The sequence below is a fragment of the Phoenix dactylifera genome, chromosome 1 (assembly GCF_051530095.1).
Source record: "Phoenix dactylifera cultivar Ajwa chromosome 1, Ajwa_hap1_PhDact_Kaust_v1.1, whole genome shotgun sequence".
Lineage (NCBI taxonomy): Eukaryota > Viridiplantae > Streptophyta > Magnoliopsida > Arecales > Arecaceae > Phoenix > Phoenix dactylifera.
In genome coordinates, this window is record NC_143190.1 from 12372123 (window position 1) to 12384929 (window position 12807).

At 38.2% G+C, this 12807-nt stretch overlaps 1 protein-coding gene across 2 annotated transcripts; it reads right to left on the reverse strand.

The window, feature by feature from the left end:
* Positions 1–98: 98 nt before the first annotated feature.
* LOC103722252 (LRR receptor-like serine/threonine-protein kinase FEI 1) lies at positions 99–3871 on the reverse strand. Of its 2 annotated transcripts, none has more exons than XM_008812728.4 (13): positions 3680–3871; positions 3455–3590; positions 3303–3374; positions 3073–3144; positions 2901–2972; positions 2743–2814; positions 2555–2626; positions 2262–2368; positions 1931–2116; positions 1516–1848; positions 973–1227; positions 620–753; positions 99–534 (listed from the first exon to the last, which is right to left on the reverse strand). In XM_008812728.4, the coding sequence occupies exons 1-13, from the start codon at positions 3759–3761 to the stop codon at positions 313–315; spliced, it is 1815 nt and encodes a 604-aa protein (XP_008810950.4). In that variant the 5' UTR covers positions 3762–3871; the 3' UTR covers positions 99–312. The 2 variants fall into 2 exon arrangements, with proteins under 2 accessions (XP_008810950.4, XP_008810949.4); XM_008812727.4 differs by having other exon boundaries at positions 1516–1851.
* Between the last annotated feature and the right edge of the window lie 8936 nt (positions 3872–12807).

The following is a 12807-nucleotide window of genomic DNA, read 5'->3' on the forward strand; positions in this document are numbered from 1 at the left end:
TGAGAATGCTAGTGGTATCTGATATTGAAGGTCGCATGACAAGCACTTCTGATTTCTTGTTACCAAAAAACCATTCTTTTTCATCAGGCCAAGCTTGATAAACTGAAATAGTCTGCAATCAACGCAGACAGGAAGACAACTGCAATGTTTGTCATCTATGCATGCACCCAAAACAATATACCCTGCTTAACAACCACAGTTCTGGGAAGAAGAAACACATCCCCGAAGTACAAAACTCCCCCTAGGTGGGATGGGAAGGAAATGGCCTTAATTCACAAGCGGTGTATATCTACAGAACCCCGCTCCACCGGCTTAAATGTCCAAGTGAGGCTCGTAGAAATCACTCAGGCAGGGCGACATAATCTCCTCCTCCAGCATTTTTAATACCCTGTTCATAGAAGGTCGATCATCTGGATTTGCCTCGGTGCACATTGCAGCTATATCGAGAATTGCTTCGACTGCTTCGGCATCCACATTACCACACCTCTCGTCAACAATTTCTTCCAACCGATGCTCTCCTGATAACGTGTTCAGCTGCAACACTTGGAACATTAAAAGATGGAAGAAAGAAAGAAATACAATGGAAAAAAAATATATGAGAAATGTAGGGATTACTCACCCAGCCAACAATATTCAGGCCCCTTCTGACGAAGGATGGATCTATAGGCCTCCTTCCAGTGACTAACTCTAACAAGAGCACGCCAAAGCTATAGACATCTGATTTCTCCGTTGCATGTCCATTTTGCAGGTATTCTGTTGCACATAATGTAATATGAATGTCCACAATCACTAGATGAACCTACGAACTGATCAGTGAGATAGGAGCTTTTTTTTTTTTAATGTCCATAGGTTCAATAATAATTTGGATGTACTAAGTAGATTGTTTTGAGAACTTGACATCACCGGCAAAATTTGATATGTGAGACAGAGTAATGGTGCAGGTAGATAAATTTATGAAAGTTGTTAACAAACCTGGTGCCAGATAGCCAAAAGTACCAGCCACAACCGTCGTAATGTGTGCATCATCGTCTACAAGAAGCTTGGAAAGACCAAAATCTGACACATGAGGCTCCAGGCTTCTATCTAGTAGAATATTGCTGGATTTTATGTCTCTATGCACTATCCCAGGAGAGCAATCATGGTGCAAATATTCCAGCCCTCTGGCGGAGCCAAGGGCAATTTTCATCCGTGCATTCCAGTTCAAGGGCTGTTCATCTTGCCCATGTTCTGAATGTATAGAAATGTAAAGCACAAGTTAGTAATAGAAGGGAATAAATTTCGCCAAGCTCTCTATATGGTTGACTGCTGATTTTCATGCAGACATAGGTAATAGAGGATAGGTGGAAGTGATATAAATATTATGAAGGTTTTGATCACCAATGGAAAATGTATATAGTTACTGATGCATGTATAGTAATCTCAGGTTGTCTATTAGTATTACTTTTACACTAAAAATAACTAAAAACAGGTAATTGTTCTGAAAAATAAAACTAATGCTTCAGTCATGGAACCTACCATGCAGATAGTGGTCTAAGCTGCCCAAAGCCAAATAATCATATATGAGGAGTTTGGCTGAAGGGAGCCTGCAATAGCCTCGCAGATTAGCAAGGTTGATGTGTTTGATGCTGCCCAGAATCTCGAGTTCCCTCTCAAAAATCTGATCAGATCCATCACGGTTCCGATCAATCCTCTTGACAGCAAATACATTATTATCATCCATCACCATCTTGTAGACAGTACCAAATCCACCTGATCCAACAATATCCTCTTCATCGAGTAGCTCCAGCTTTTTTATGATCTCCCCGGATGAATATGGAAGGTTTCCATGGAAAGTGATAAGCTTGGTACCTACTTTGAAAGAATATCAAATAACTTAGGGAGCTCGTAGGAGACTGAGGGAAGAAGGGACAGAGGAGATTATATAGCTTACCAATATCTTGAACAAGTTGTTTATCCACTTTTGAGTATTTGCCTCCTACCTTTCCCTTTCTTGACAGTAAACAGATCCAAAGGAAACCAAGGACTGCAACTAATGCCAGGGCCATTGTAGACATAGCACCTATTATAATCCCATTAAGAAAATGTGTCGTTCGTTTTGGAGCAATCTGTGGGATCCCTGATGATTTAACTCCAAGAAAGATCGGAAACTGCAATCAGTATATTAAATAACAAGGTACTTCATCCTTCTCTACTCATAATAAAGTTAGAACCGTTCTCTATCGTCATTCTCAACTGTTAATAAACTCCAAATCAAAACTTGCCTGGTGAAGCAAAAGAATCCGGGTGCGGAAGCACTGCAGGAAAGCCCATTGAACCACGACATAGTTTCTGGATTGGCAAGCCACATAGCTCTAAATTTCCAACGAACCTGCATCAACTTTGCACCATTATAACAACTCCAAGGAGGTATTAAGGACTAACATACATCCAATCCCTCGCATATCGAAATTACTTTATGACCTATTGAAAATGATGATCAATCTTATATGAATGCATAAAAAGGCACTCATCATCTATGTTGCTAGGCAAGTGGGAGAGCAGGGATGCAACTTACGAGGTATTCCTGAAAGTGCCTAGTATTCCAACATCTGGAATTTCGCCAGAAAAGAAGTTGGTGGATAAGTTTCTGCAACAGAAGGAACCACAAGATTCCACAATCAAAATGCAAAGCTAGCACATATAGTATTATTCTAGATCGGCTAACATAGAATAAGATTAAATGAGATCGTTTTCTAAACTTACAGAAAACGCAAATGGGTGAGACGACCGATTGAGGGAGGTATTGTTCCCCTCAGTAGATTGCTCGACAAATCCCTGCATTTAACATCCAATCAACAGAAATTAAGAGAAAAGATATTAAAGCAGAACAAAAAAAAGGGCCCAGAAGTTAGAGAACATACATGATGGAAAGATGAGTAAGCTCTCCAATCTCCGGAGGAATACTGCCTTGTAGGTAATTAGCTCTCAGATACCTTCACAAACAGGGGAATACAGTTTTTGCAAACAATCAAATGAGAAATACTAAGCGCAAATAAATACTACAAAAATAGGAAAGAGATAGAAAAAAAATACAGTGCTCTTAGCTCGGTGCAGTTTCTGATCTCAGCCGGAATAGGTCCATGCAAGCTATTCTGATGAAGAGCTCTGCAAAGTCTCGTTAACAAAACCAGTAGAAAGATGAGGCCTTTAGCTCATTTTCACAAGAAAGATGAGACCTTTAAGTATTTTAACCATCTCTTCCTTCAACCATCCAGGCATGCTCGGGAGACGGAGGGAAAAATTGGAAAGGCTTAAAGTCTTACAGTCTCTGCAGCCTCTGGAGCTTGCCGATGCTTGGCGAGATGATGCCTCCGAGCTGCATGTAAGGTAGATTTCTGCGGCGGAGTAGAGTTGATATAAGAGACGAAGAGAAAAGGAGAGTAGAGGAAGAGAAGAAAGAGCTAGGATTACAGACATGGACCGAACTCTAAGGTCGGGGAAATGGCAGGTGATGCCGGTCCAGCCACAGGGGTTTGGGTCAGCCCGCCGCCAGCTCCGCAGGATCCGCTTCGTGTCATTGAACGCCGCCTTTAGCTCCAGCAGTGCTTCTCCTAAGTTTCCCAGAAGGCAATGGATTAACAACAGTGAATAGAGGAGGCAAAAGGAAAGATCTTTGCCCAAGATTGAAATATTTTGGTACCATCAGGAGTCAAGGCCGAAGCGGAAGAGACCAGAAGAACGAAGCAAAGCGATGCAGAGAGAGCCCAAATCCGCAAAGACATTTGTCTCCCTCACCACGGACTCTTCTTGCTTGCAGGGGAGGCCAGAGGTAGAGATGAGCAATGTAGAACAAAGGGGGAGAGAGAGAGAGAGAGAGAGAGGAGGAGGAGGAAAAGAGGAACAGATAAGAGCTATAATGGTGGGGGTTACGGGAATTGTCCTTTAATTATGAAGACGAACACGAGAGAGAGAGAGAGAGAGAGAGAGAGAGAGGGGTTAGAGAGAGAGAGAGAGAGAGAGAGAGAGAGAGAGAGGGGTATAAAGGGACAGGGGAGGCATTTCTCGGCAAGCGTGCGGTTTTATCTGAAAGAAGTAGCCGTTGCATTAAAGATTTCAAAAGAGTCTCCCACCCCTCCAGCACTCGCCCGTGGGAAGGGACCAAGGGGTAGAGCCGGAGATCAGGGGTTCTGCCGGCTAGTGCCGTCTCTACTCGGAGGCACGTGCCCTGCACGTGAGAAAATAATGTCTCGTTGTAACTAGCACCGGAATGATGGACCGCGCGCATGTGGATGATGAAGAGCCATGGTCTTGCATAATTGATATGCATCATGGTGAGCAGGACTCGAGACTTCAGTAGCATTTTATAATTGCTCTCTCCTCTTTAGTCATGTATCATTTTGACTCACAAACATTGCAATTATCTAATAAAGAGAGTTGATAAATTCAGTTTTATTTTGCATTTGGATAAACAAAGCTGCATTTACTAGTTCTCCTTTTTATTTTCTCATAAAAATAAATTTATTTTAATTGCTGGATTTGGAGAAATAGATTCTTGGAAGCCTAATGCTTGCCAAACTTTTCTATCCCTAGCAGAAAATGAGGCAGCTTGTCTCCTTCAGTTATGTATGCTTGATAAGATTCTTCTTTGCGATAATTATACTTGGATAGTTTAACAATTTTGTCGCACTCCTATTGGTTTTCTTCCACCCAAACTTTTCTATGTCATAGCTGTCACGCCCCCGCCTCCTCAGTGCCCATGTGGGAGCCCCATGAGGAGGGATCGCGGGGCTCCCCTGCCAGATATTGTCCGGTTCCGGAGCTTCACGCAAGCGTCCTTCACCCTTTCGGTTTTGTTTTCCTCCCAAAATACGTCTGCAGGATTAGGAGGCACCCGCCTCATATGCCCAGGCTCTAGAACGAGTCTTTCCGATGTGGGACTATTGGGCCTCACACCCTTTCCACCATCGGACAAGAGTCGTCCTCGGCTCTGATACCAAATGTCACGCCCCCGCCTCCTCGGGGCACGTGAGGCACGCAGTGCCCATGTGGGGGCCACATGATGAGGGACCGCGGTGCTCCCTTGCCAGATATTGTCCGGTTCCGGAGCTTCACGCAAGCGTCCTTCACCCCTCTTCGATTTTGTTTTCCTCCCAAAAACGCGTCTGCAGGATTAGGAGACACCCGCCTCATATGCCCAGGCTCTAGAACGAGTCTTTCCGATGTGAGACTATTGAGCCTCATACCTTTTCCACCATCGGACAAGAGCCGTCTTCGGCTCTGATACCACTAAATGTCACGCCCCAAATCCGGATCATGACACGGTCGTGCTATTGCAATCTTATGCACACAATAACACGAAGCCACTTAAAATTTCATAATAAAAATAAATAGTTTCATTTACTAATGTTATAACATTATTCATGAAGTTGGAACAATACAGAGCTTCTAAAATTTAATTATTACATAACGTTTTCAGTTACCCCAACCCTGAATAACACCAAGCTTCCTGCTCCTAGTAGTCTTATTCCTCTGTAGAAAAAGTAAATAAAAAGATATGAGCTACACAGCTCAGTAAGTAACCAAGTACTATCTTATTGGATCAAGCATAATTATGCCAATGCAGTGTTTAAGAAGCTAACAGTTATGGCAAAATAAAGCATTTTATAGATGATATACACAAATCAGGTTATAAAGCAATGCATGTTCTATCAATGAAAGTTCATAAATATGAATATGCATCATATAAAATTCTTGCCATTATTCATGCTTTGAAATCCATAATTGCCATTATTCATGCTTTGAAAACCATGCTCTCAGATGGTAGTTCAGCTATGGTCACTATTATTACCCATGACAGGGCCGTAATTTTACCAACTACTATTACTAGTTGGCGGGGCCATATGCCGAGCTATTATAACCCGCTGGCGAGGGCCATAATCTTTGCCAAGTATTATTCCCCATTGGCAGGGTCTACACCAAGCTATTAAACCCGCTGGCGAGGGCCGTATGCCGAGCTATTATAACCCGCTGGCAAGGGCCATCTGCTGAGCTATTATAACCCGCTGGCGAGGGCCGTACATAGCAATCTGAGAGTTCATAAATCATTATTCTTTTTTTTCATAAATCATAATCATCATAATAGGTTGGAAAATGATAAATGACATCATATAATTTAAAATGCATAAACATGCCTCAAATATCATTTTTCATGCAGTTTATCATAATCATAATTTCATAACTCATACACCATCAAATATTCATGAAGGATGCTCTTTAATCAAATTCATGGATCATATGCAATCATATACTTGATCCTAATTTTGAGAAAATACATCATATCAAATACAATTTCATAATTTCATACTTACAATTAAACAATTTGAAATCAATAAGATTGTGCCAGGGTTACTTACTGCAATTTGCTTTCCAATTTCTTACGTCCGGGTGACAAATTCTTGATCACCTAAATTAATCACATAAGGGTCACATTAATCCCTATTTATTTCATAATTTTCTAATTTATCATAACATAAATTTACTTGCTAGATCTCAAGTCCAATTTACCCAATTTGGAGCCCTTGGGCTCGATTTAGAACCAAATTGGGTTCACGTATGTCAATTGGGCTTTTAATTAAAGGATTAGGCTTGAGTCAGGATCAGCCCGAGGCCAATTTAGTCTCAAATTAGTTGAATTGGGCTTGAATTGGGCCTGATTCATATTCAATTGGATCTGCTGGAACTAACCCAGCTTAATTGGGTTCGGACTCAAATCAATTTGGGCTTAACTAGTTTCGGATCCGAACCCAGATCCAACCTGTTAGGCCAGATCCGTTAGGGTCTTTTCTTTTTTTCTTTTTTTTTCTTTCTTTTTCTTTTCTTTTTCTTTTCTCCCCTGTTTCTTTTCTTCTCTTTCTCCTTTTTTTTTTTCCTTCCCGAAACTTCTTCTCCTTCTCTCTTCTTTCTTATTCTTCTTCTCTTCTTTTCATCTCCTTCCCGAAGCTTTCCCTTCCCCATCTTCTCCCGCAATCAAGAGAGGGTGATGGAGTTCTCGGGAGGGGCCGACCCCAAGGCTGGCGGCACCGCATCGGAAGCCCAATAGTTCCACATCGAAAAGACTCGTTTTAGAGCCTGGGCATATGAGGTGGGTATCTCCTAATCCCGCAGACGCGTTTTGGAAGGAAAACAAAACCGGGGAGGAGTGAGGGACGCTTGCATGAAGCTCCGAAACCGAACAATATCTGGCAGGGGAGCTCCGCGGTCCCTCCTCATGTGGCCCCCACGTGGGCACTAGGTGCCTCACATGCCCCAAGGAGGCGGGGGCTTGACATTTGGTATCAGAGCCGAGGACGACTCTTGTTCGATGGTGGAAAGGGTGTGAGGCCCAATAGTCCCACATCGGAAAGACTCGTTCTAGAGCCTGGGCATATGAGGCGGGTGTCTCCTAATCCTACAGACGTATTTTGGGAGGAAAACAAAACCGGGGAGGGGTGAAGGACGCTTGCGTGAAGCCCCGGAATCGGACAATATCTGGCAGGGGAGTTCCGCGGTCCCTCCTCATGTGGCCCCCACATGAGCACTGGGTGCCTCACGTGCCCCGAGGAGGCGAGGTCGTGACAATAGCTAACTAAGCAAGAGCTATGTTACAACTTCAAAAATAAGAATCAATTTTTAAAAAAATCGCTCTTACTGCAACAAAATATGTGTGTGTGTATATATATACATGGAATAATATATTTTAAATATTAAACAAATCTCTAATTCTAAAATCAACTACTTGGATTCCTTTCCATGAGATCGTAAAACCTTGCCCTATGTCGCATCATCACCTTCGTTAGAAGCCCCAGATCCTAAGAGTGTCAAATGTAAATTCTGTACCTTTGAACCACTTAATTATTTGGTTATAACTATAAGATTTTGAACAAATTTGCCGACATAACACGTTTAGTAATGCTTGTTGAATTATAATTTATAAAAGGACAAGGAGCAACATCCTGCGCTCACCCCTTAAAACTTGACTAGCAACATGCTACTTGATCTTTTTAATGGCAAATTATAGGGCAAGCACTCCACTCATGCATTTCTATATTTCTTAGTATGCAAAGGGTGCTACTTCAGTTGGGGAGCTAGGATTGGAAACTTTCTCCCATATGCTATGCTCACAAAACAAGAAAAGAGGAGAAATATGATGAAATGTATCATTGATTTTTTTCTCTTACGTATCTTGAGCACAGGGCCCACAATTTTCTTCTGGTAAATATTTTATCTTTTAGAGCAACTTGGTGCGTCTAACTTTAAGAATCTTGTTATCAGTATCTTGCCACGTGTAATGCATATGAGAAATGCGATATCTATGATAAACTCAAAACTTGAAGCAAAGTATTGGCTTCTACTTGTCATCCCCCCTTTCTTTTTATTAATATAGACCCCTTTAAGAAATATAAAACACAATGATCATGTTAGAGTTTCCCTATCATGGAGTTGGGCATTGGTGTTATCTAAACTTTTGAACTTGTCTTTATATATATATAGATAGAAATAGAGACAGTGCTGTAGATAATATAGTAGATAGGATTATAGATCCAAAAAAATCTCGGTATAACCTCTATACTTATTACAAGGAAAGTAAAGAGAATGTCAAAACCCTCTTCAAAACTCCAAAATAAAATTTAAAAAAATCATAAAAAAATCAAAAAAAAGACTCTATTGAAAAAATATATATTTGAACTCTTCAAAAAAAATATATATATGCTCGTTTGGTTCGCGAGAAGCATTTTTTCTTCTAAGAATATGATTCCTACGAAGCAGATTCCTTGTAAGAGGATGCCTGAAAAAATACTTTTGGCATGTTTGGTTGACAATGAAAAAGTGACAGATTTTCAGAGTGCTTATGTTTGGTTGACCATCCATTTTTCTGAAAAATTTATGTGTATTCCTATTATACTCTTAATAAAAATTAGGTCTTTAATGCCTCTTTAATGCTAAAGGACTTTTTTGGAAAAAAATAAAAACGAAATAATTCTCGGCTCATGGAAAAGTAACTTTTCCATGTTTCTCATGGAAAAGACTTTTCAATGATTCCCATGTAAATACAACTTTCTCTTCTCTCTCATTTGAAAACTCCAACCAAACAAGAGACATCTCATTATTTTCCGTTGACCATACTTTTTTTTCTTTTTTCTCCATGAACCAAACGAGCCCTATATATATAGATAGAAATAGAGAGATAATATAGTAGATAGGATTATAGATCCAAAAAAATCTCAATATAATCTCTATACTTATTACATGGAAAGAAAAGGGAATGTCAAAACCCTCTTCAAAATTCCAAAATAAAATTAAAAAAATCATAGAAAAAATCAAAAAAAAAAATAAAAGACTCTACTGGAAAAAAAAAATATTTGAACTCTTCAAACTTAAGAAAATCCATGGGAGAGAAAAAAAAATGCTGACTCCTAGGTGGAAGAAAAAAATATTCGAATTGGTTTCCTTTTCTTTTTATCCTTCTCGAACTGGTTTCCTTTTGTTTTCATCCTGACCAAATTTGTTGCCTCTCGGCTACAGTTAAAAAATGAAAATAGAAATATTTCTTTCCGGGCTAACCTTTCTCGGGGGTGCAGCGTGAAGCCATGCGAGAGATGGGGATAAAGGGGAAGAAATCATGAGCTCAGCATGTCGCAAGGAAAACGTATGCTTCTCAGCAACGCCATTCTGACCAAAGCGGTCAATCTCTCTCGCTCGCTCGCTCGCTCTCTCTCTCTTTTTGATAGGATATCCTTTTTCCACATTCCTGAAACCATCCAATCTTTGATTCCATGGCAAACGCCACAATTGTTTACATTGGTACGTTTTTTTTTTTTTCTATTTATTCGTATACATCACGAATCCTAAGTAGAAAAAAAAAATTCATTAAAAGCAAGGAAAATCAGCAAAATTTGTATATTTTTTCATGCATCTATTTATTCGGCTATAAAATTTGACAGAAATTCCGGAATTAAAGAAAACCAATGGAGTTAGTTTTCTAACTAAGAATCACCCCAAAGAAAATCCCAGCATTTTTCCACCTCCTATCTCTTTTCTAAGATCTGAAAACCTTTTCACTGATTTTTTTTTTTTTTTTTGTATAAAAGGAGGCAAAAAGAAGCGGCCCAACTTTTATTGAAGATTAATTATATTTACAATAGAAATGAGTTACATTATCGAGGGAATAAAGGAACAAATGCTAGAAAAAGAAGCTAAATGGCCCCAAACCAAGTATCTAATAATCAGGATAGAAAATGTTGATCCTCGTAAGAAGAAGCAATGAAGGAAAGGATCTCATTCGGACCTATAAGTAGGAGCATTCATTGCCTGAAAGTTTCAAACAATTTTTCAAAAATTTTCAGTCCAACACTTTCCTACTATACCATCTTCTTTTGAACATGAAGAGCTCTGTTTTGTTTATCTCAAAAGATTAAGCTGTTGTACTCCTTCCCACATCCGAATGAGATATGTCTGGTACCTCCTTTGAAGTATAATACAATCTACTGAAAGGCCTCAGAGCAGATGTAGTTGGCTGAAACTCCAACATATGTAACCAAGGCAGAACCATGCTGACAAGGAAAAACATGATCCACTGCTCAAGCAATCTAAAATAAGAGCATTTCTTGAAAAAAATAGAAAAAAAAATCAATTGCATTAATCATCCACAAGCTTAAAGGCAGTATTCTTCACTTTGGACCAAATATTTCTTAGCTCTATCTGCATAATAGAATCGCATAGCCCCAACCAATCATTAAAAAAATTAAGTCTCTTTGCCGTATTTGAGGCAATTAAAGATCTTTTTTTTAGGAACATTCTTGTGTTCCGCTCCTTCTAACAGGTCCAATATATAGTCGCAATCAACATGAGAATGGCAGACTGTGCATATTTTGTAAAATGGTTCATCCTCCAATCAATGTATAGATTTTCAAAACTTAGTTGAGGATGAAGCATCCACCGTGCCGGATGCTCCAAATCCTCTATTCCATAGCAATAAAATGAGACGTCCTCTGTATTGTTCTTTTGCTGATGGTTTGTTTCTTTCTATGTTTATCTTGCATGTGACTTATAATTTTTGGTTGTTATTTGGCAGCCAAGACCAAGCTGATGCTGCGAATAGTAAGGGATTGCTTTGGTGTCCTTTGTGCTACATACGACCTCAAAGAGTTTTCTTTCAGTATTCACACAAAAAATCAGCATTTCCCAGTATTTCTTTCAGTATTTTTATATTATTTTTTAATTAAATATTAACATCCATTAATCCTTTGGATTACTTCTTTGATTATTCTAGTTATATTAATTTTTGGCATACACATCCATTAAAATTTAATAAATATTAACTTCTATTAATATGTAATTCTTTTGTTTTTTTCTTTTTTATTATATAAAGGTAGTGTTCGAATTGCAACCTCGCATTTAGTATTATAGCAATAGAAAGTAACAGAAAATCAAAAAAAAAAAAATCTTGCCTCTTGGTTAGTACTACAATTTTTTCAAATTACTCCATTGATTATTTCTATTATTTTAACTTTATCTTAAATTTTTTATTTTATAAAAATAAATTTTATTTTTCTCTTCTTGTAATTTCTTCAATTATTCGTTGCCATTAGTTGTTGAGCAAAGAGATAAAGAGGAAAAGAAAAGATGTGATGGGTAAAAGTGGACATAACTCTTATTGTCTATTCTGAGGTTAATCCTCGTATATTCGATATTGATGATCACGATACTGTATTAATAATAGCAACATTAATTTGCCTAAATGATATGAAGTAGGTGAATTCAGACCGAATCCGTTTCCAAGAATTGTAGGAGAATTTGGTGAACTATCAAACCTACGATAAGAAAGGGATATTAATCAAGGTAACTAATCCACTATAATATCTTAATATAATAGTAGTCTTATGTAATCAAAGACTAAATCTAATTTCATTTTGCTTTGTTAACCTTGCCTCTATTTCTTTCTACAATTGAATTGGCAGCCGTGCATAGGCGATCAAATCAACAATAAGGGCTAGTAGACCTGCTCAACGGGCGAGTTGGGCAGTTTGCTCAGCCTAAGGTGTCCCTTCATTTTTTTTAGGCTTGGATCTGGAAGTGTGAGCCCGCTACTTATTGGGCTTCATGCTTTGGTCAAAAATCTTTCTCTTTAAATTTTAATAAAGATTTATATATAAAGATTTACTTAATATTTAGGTTTATATAAATATTAAATACTTAATTTATTATCAAAATTTAATAAATATTAATATTTACTATTAATAGAAGTTAATTTAATGTTCAAATTGTACTCAAAAATATTTAGTATTTATGAACAGATTAATATTATTATTAATATAAAATTAATATATAACTTATTCATATTAATACTTATTTAATAAAGAGGTTAAATATATAATTAATATATAATTTATTAGCATAGGAATTGTTAATATGGAGCCGATTCATACCTTCACCTTTCTATCAAATAATACTTTTCATTATCTCCTTGCACATAGCATAGATATCATTCTTGTTAACTATTACGCAAAAGCCCTAGAGCCATCCGTCGCTTTCATCTGCAAATATACTTTTCTTAAGATGGAAAAAAACATTTCTATTCAAATATCTCTCTTTATTAAAAATAGAACAAAGATAAATGCACCATGAAAAATAAAGTGAATTTAGCTATTCAGGTGGTATGGAAGAACTAAAATCCTCAATCAAACCAAGCCATAATGATCCATCTATCACGTGCATGGCACGTGACAAGTTTTGGTTGGCGTAAAAGAAAAGGAAAAGGGTAATTAAAAAGAAAAGAAAAAATCGGCAGAA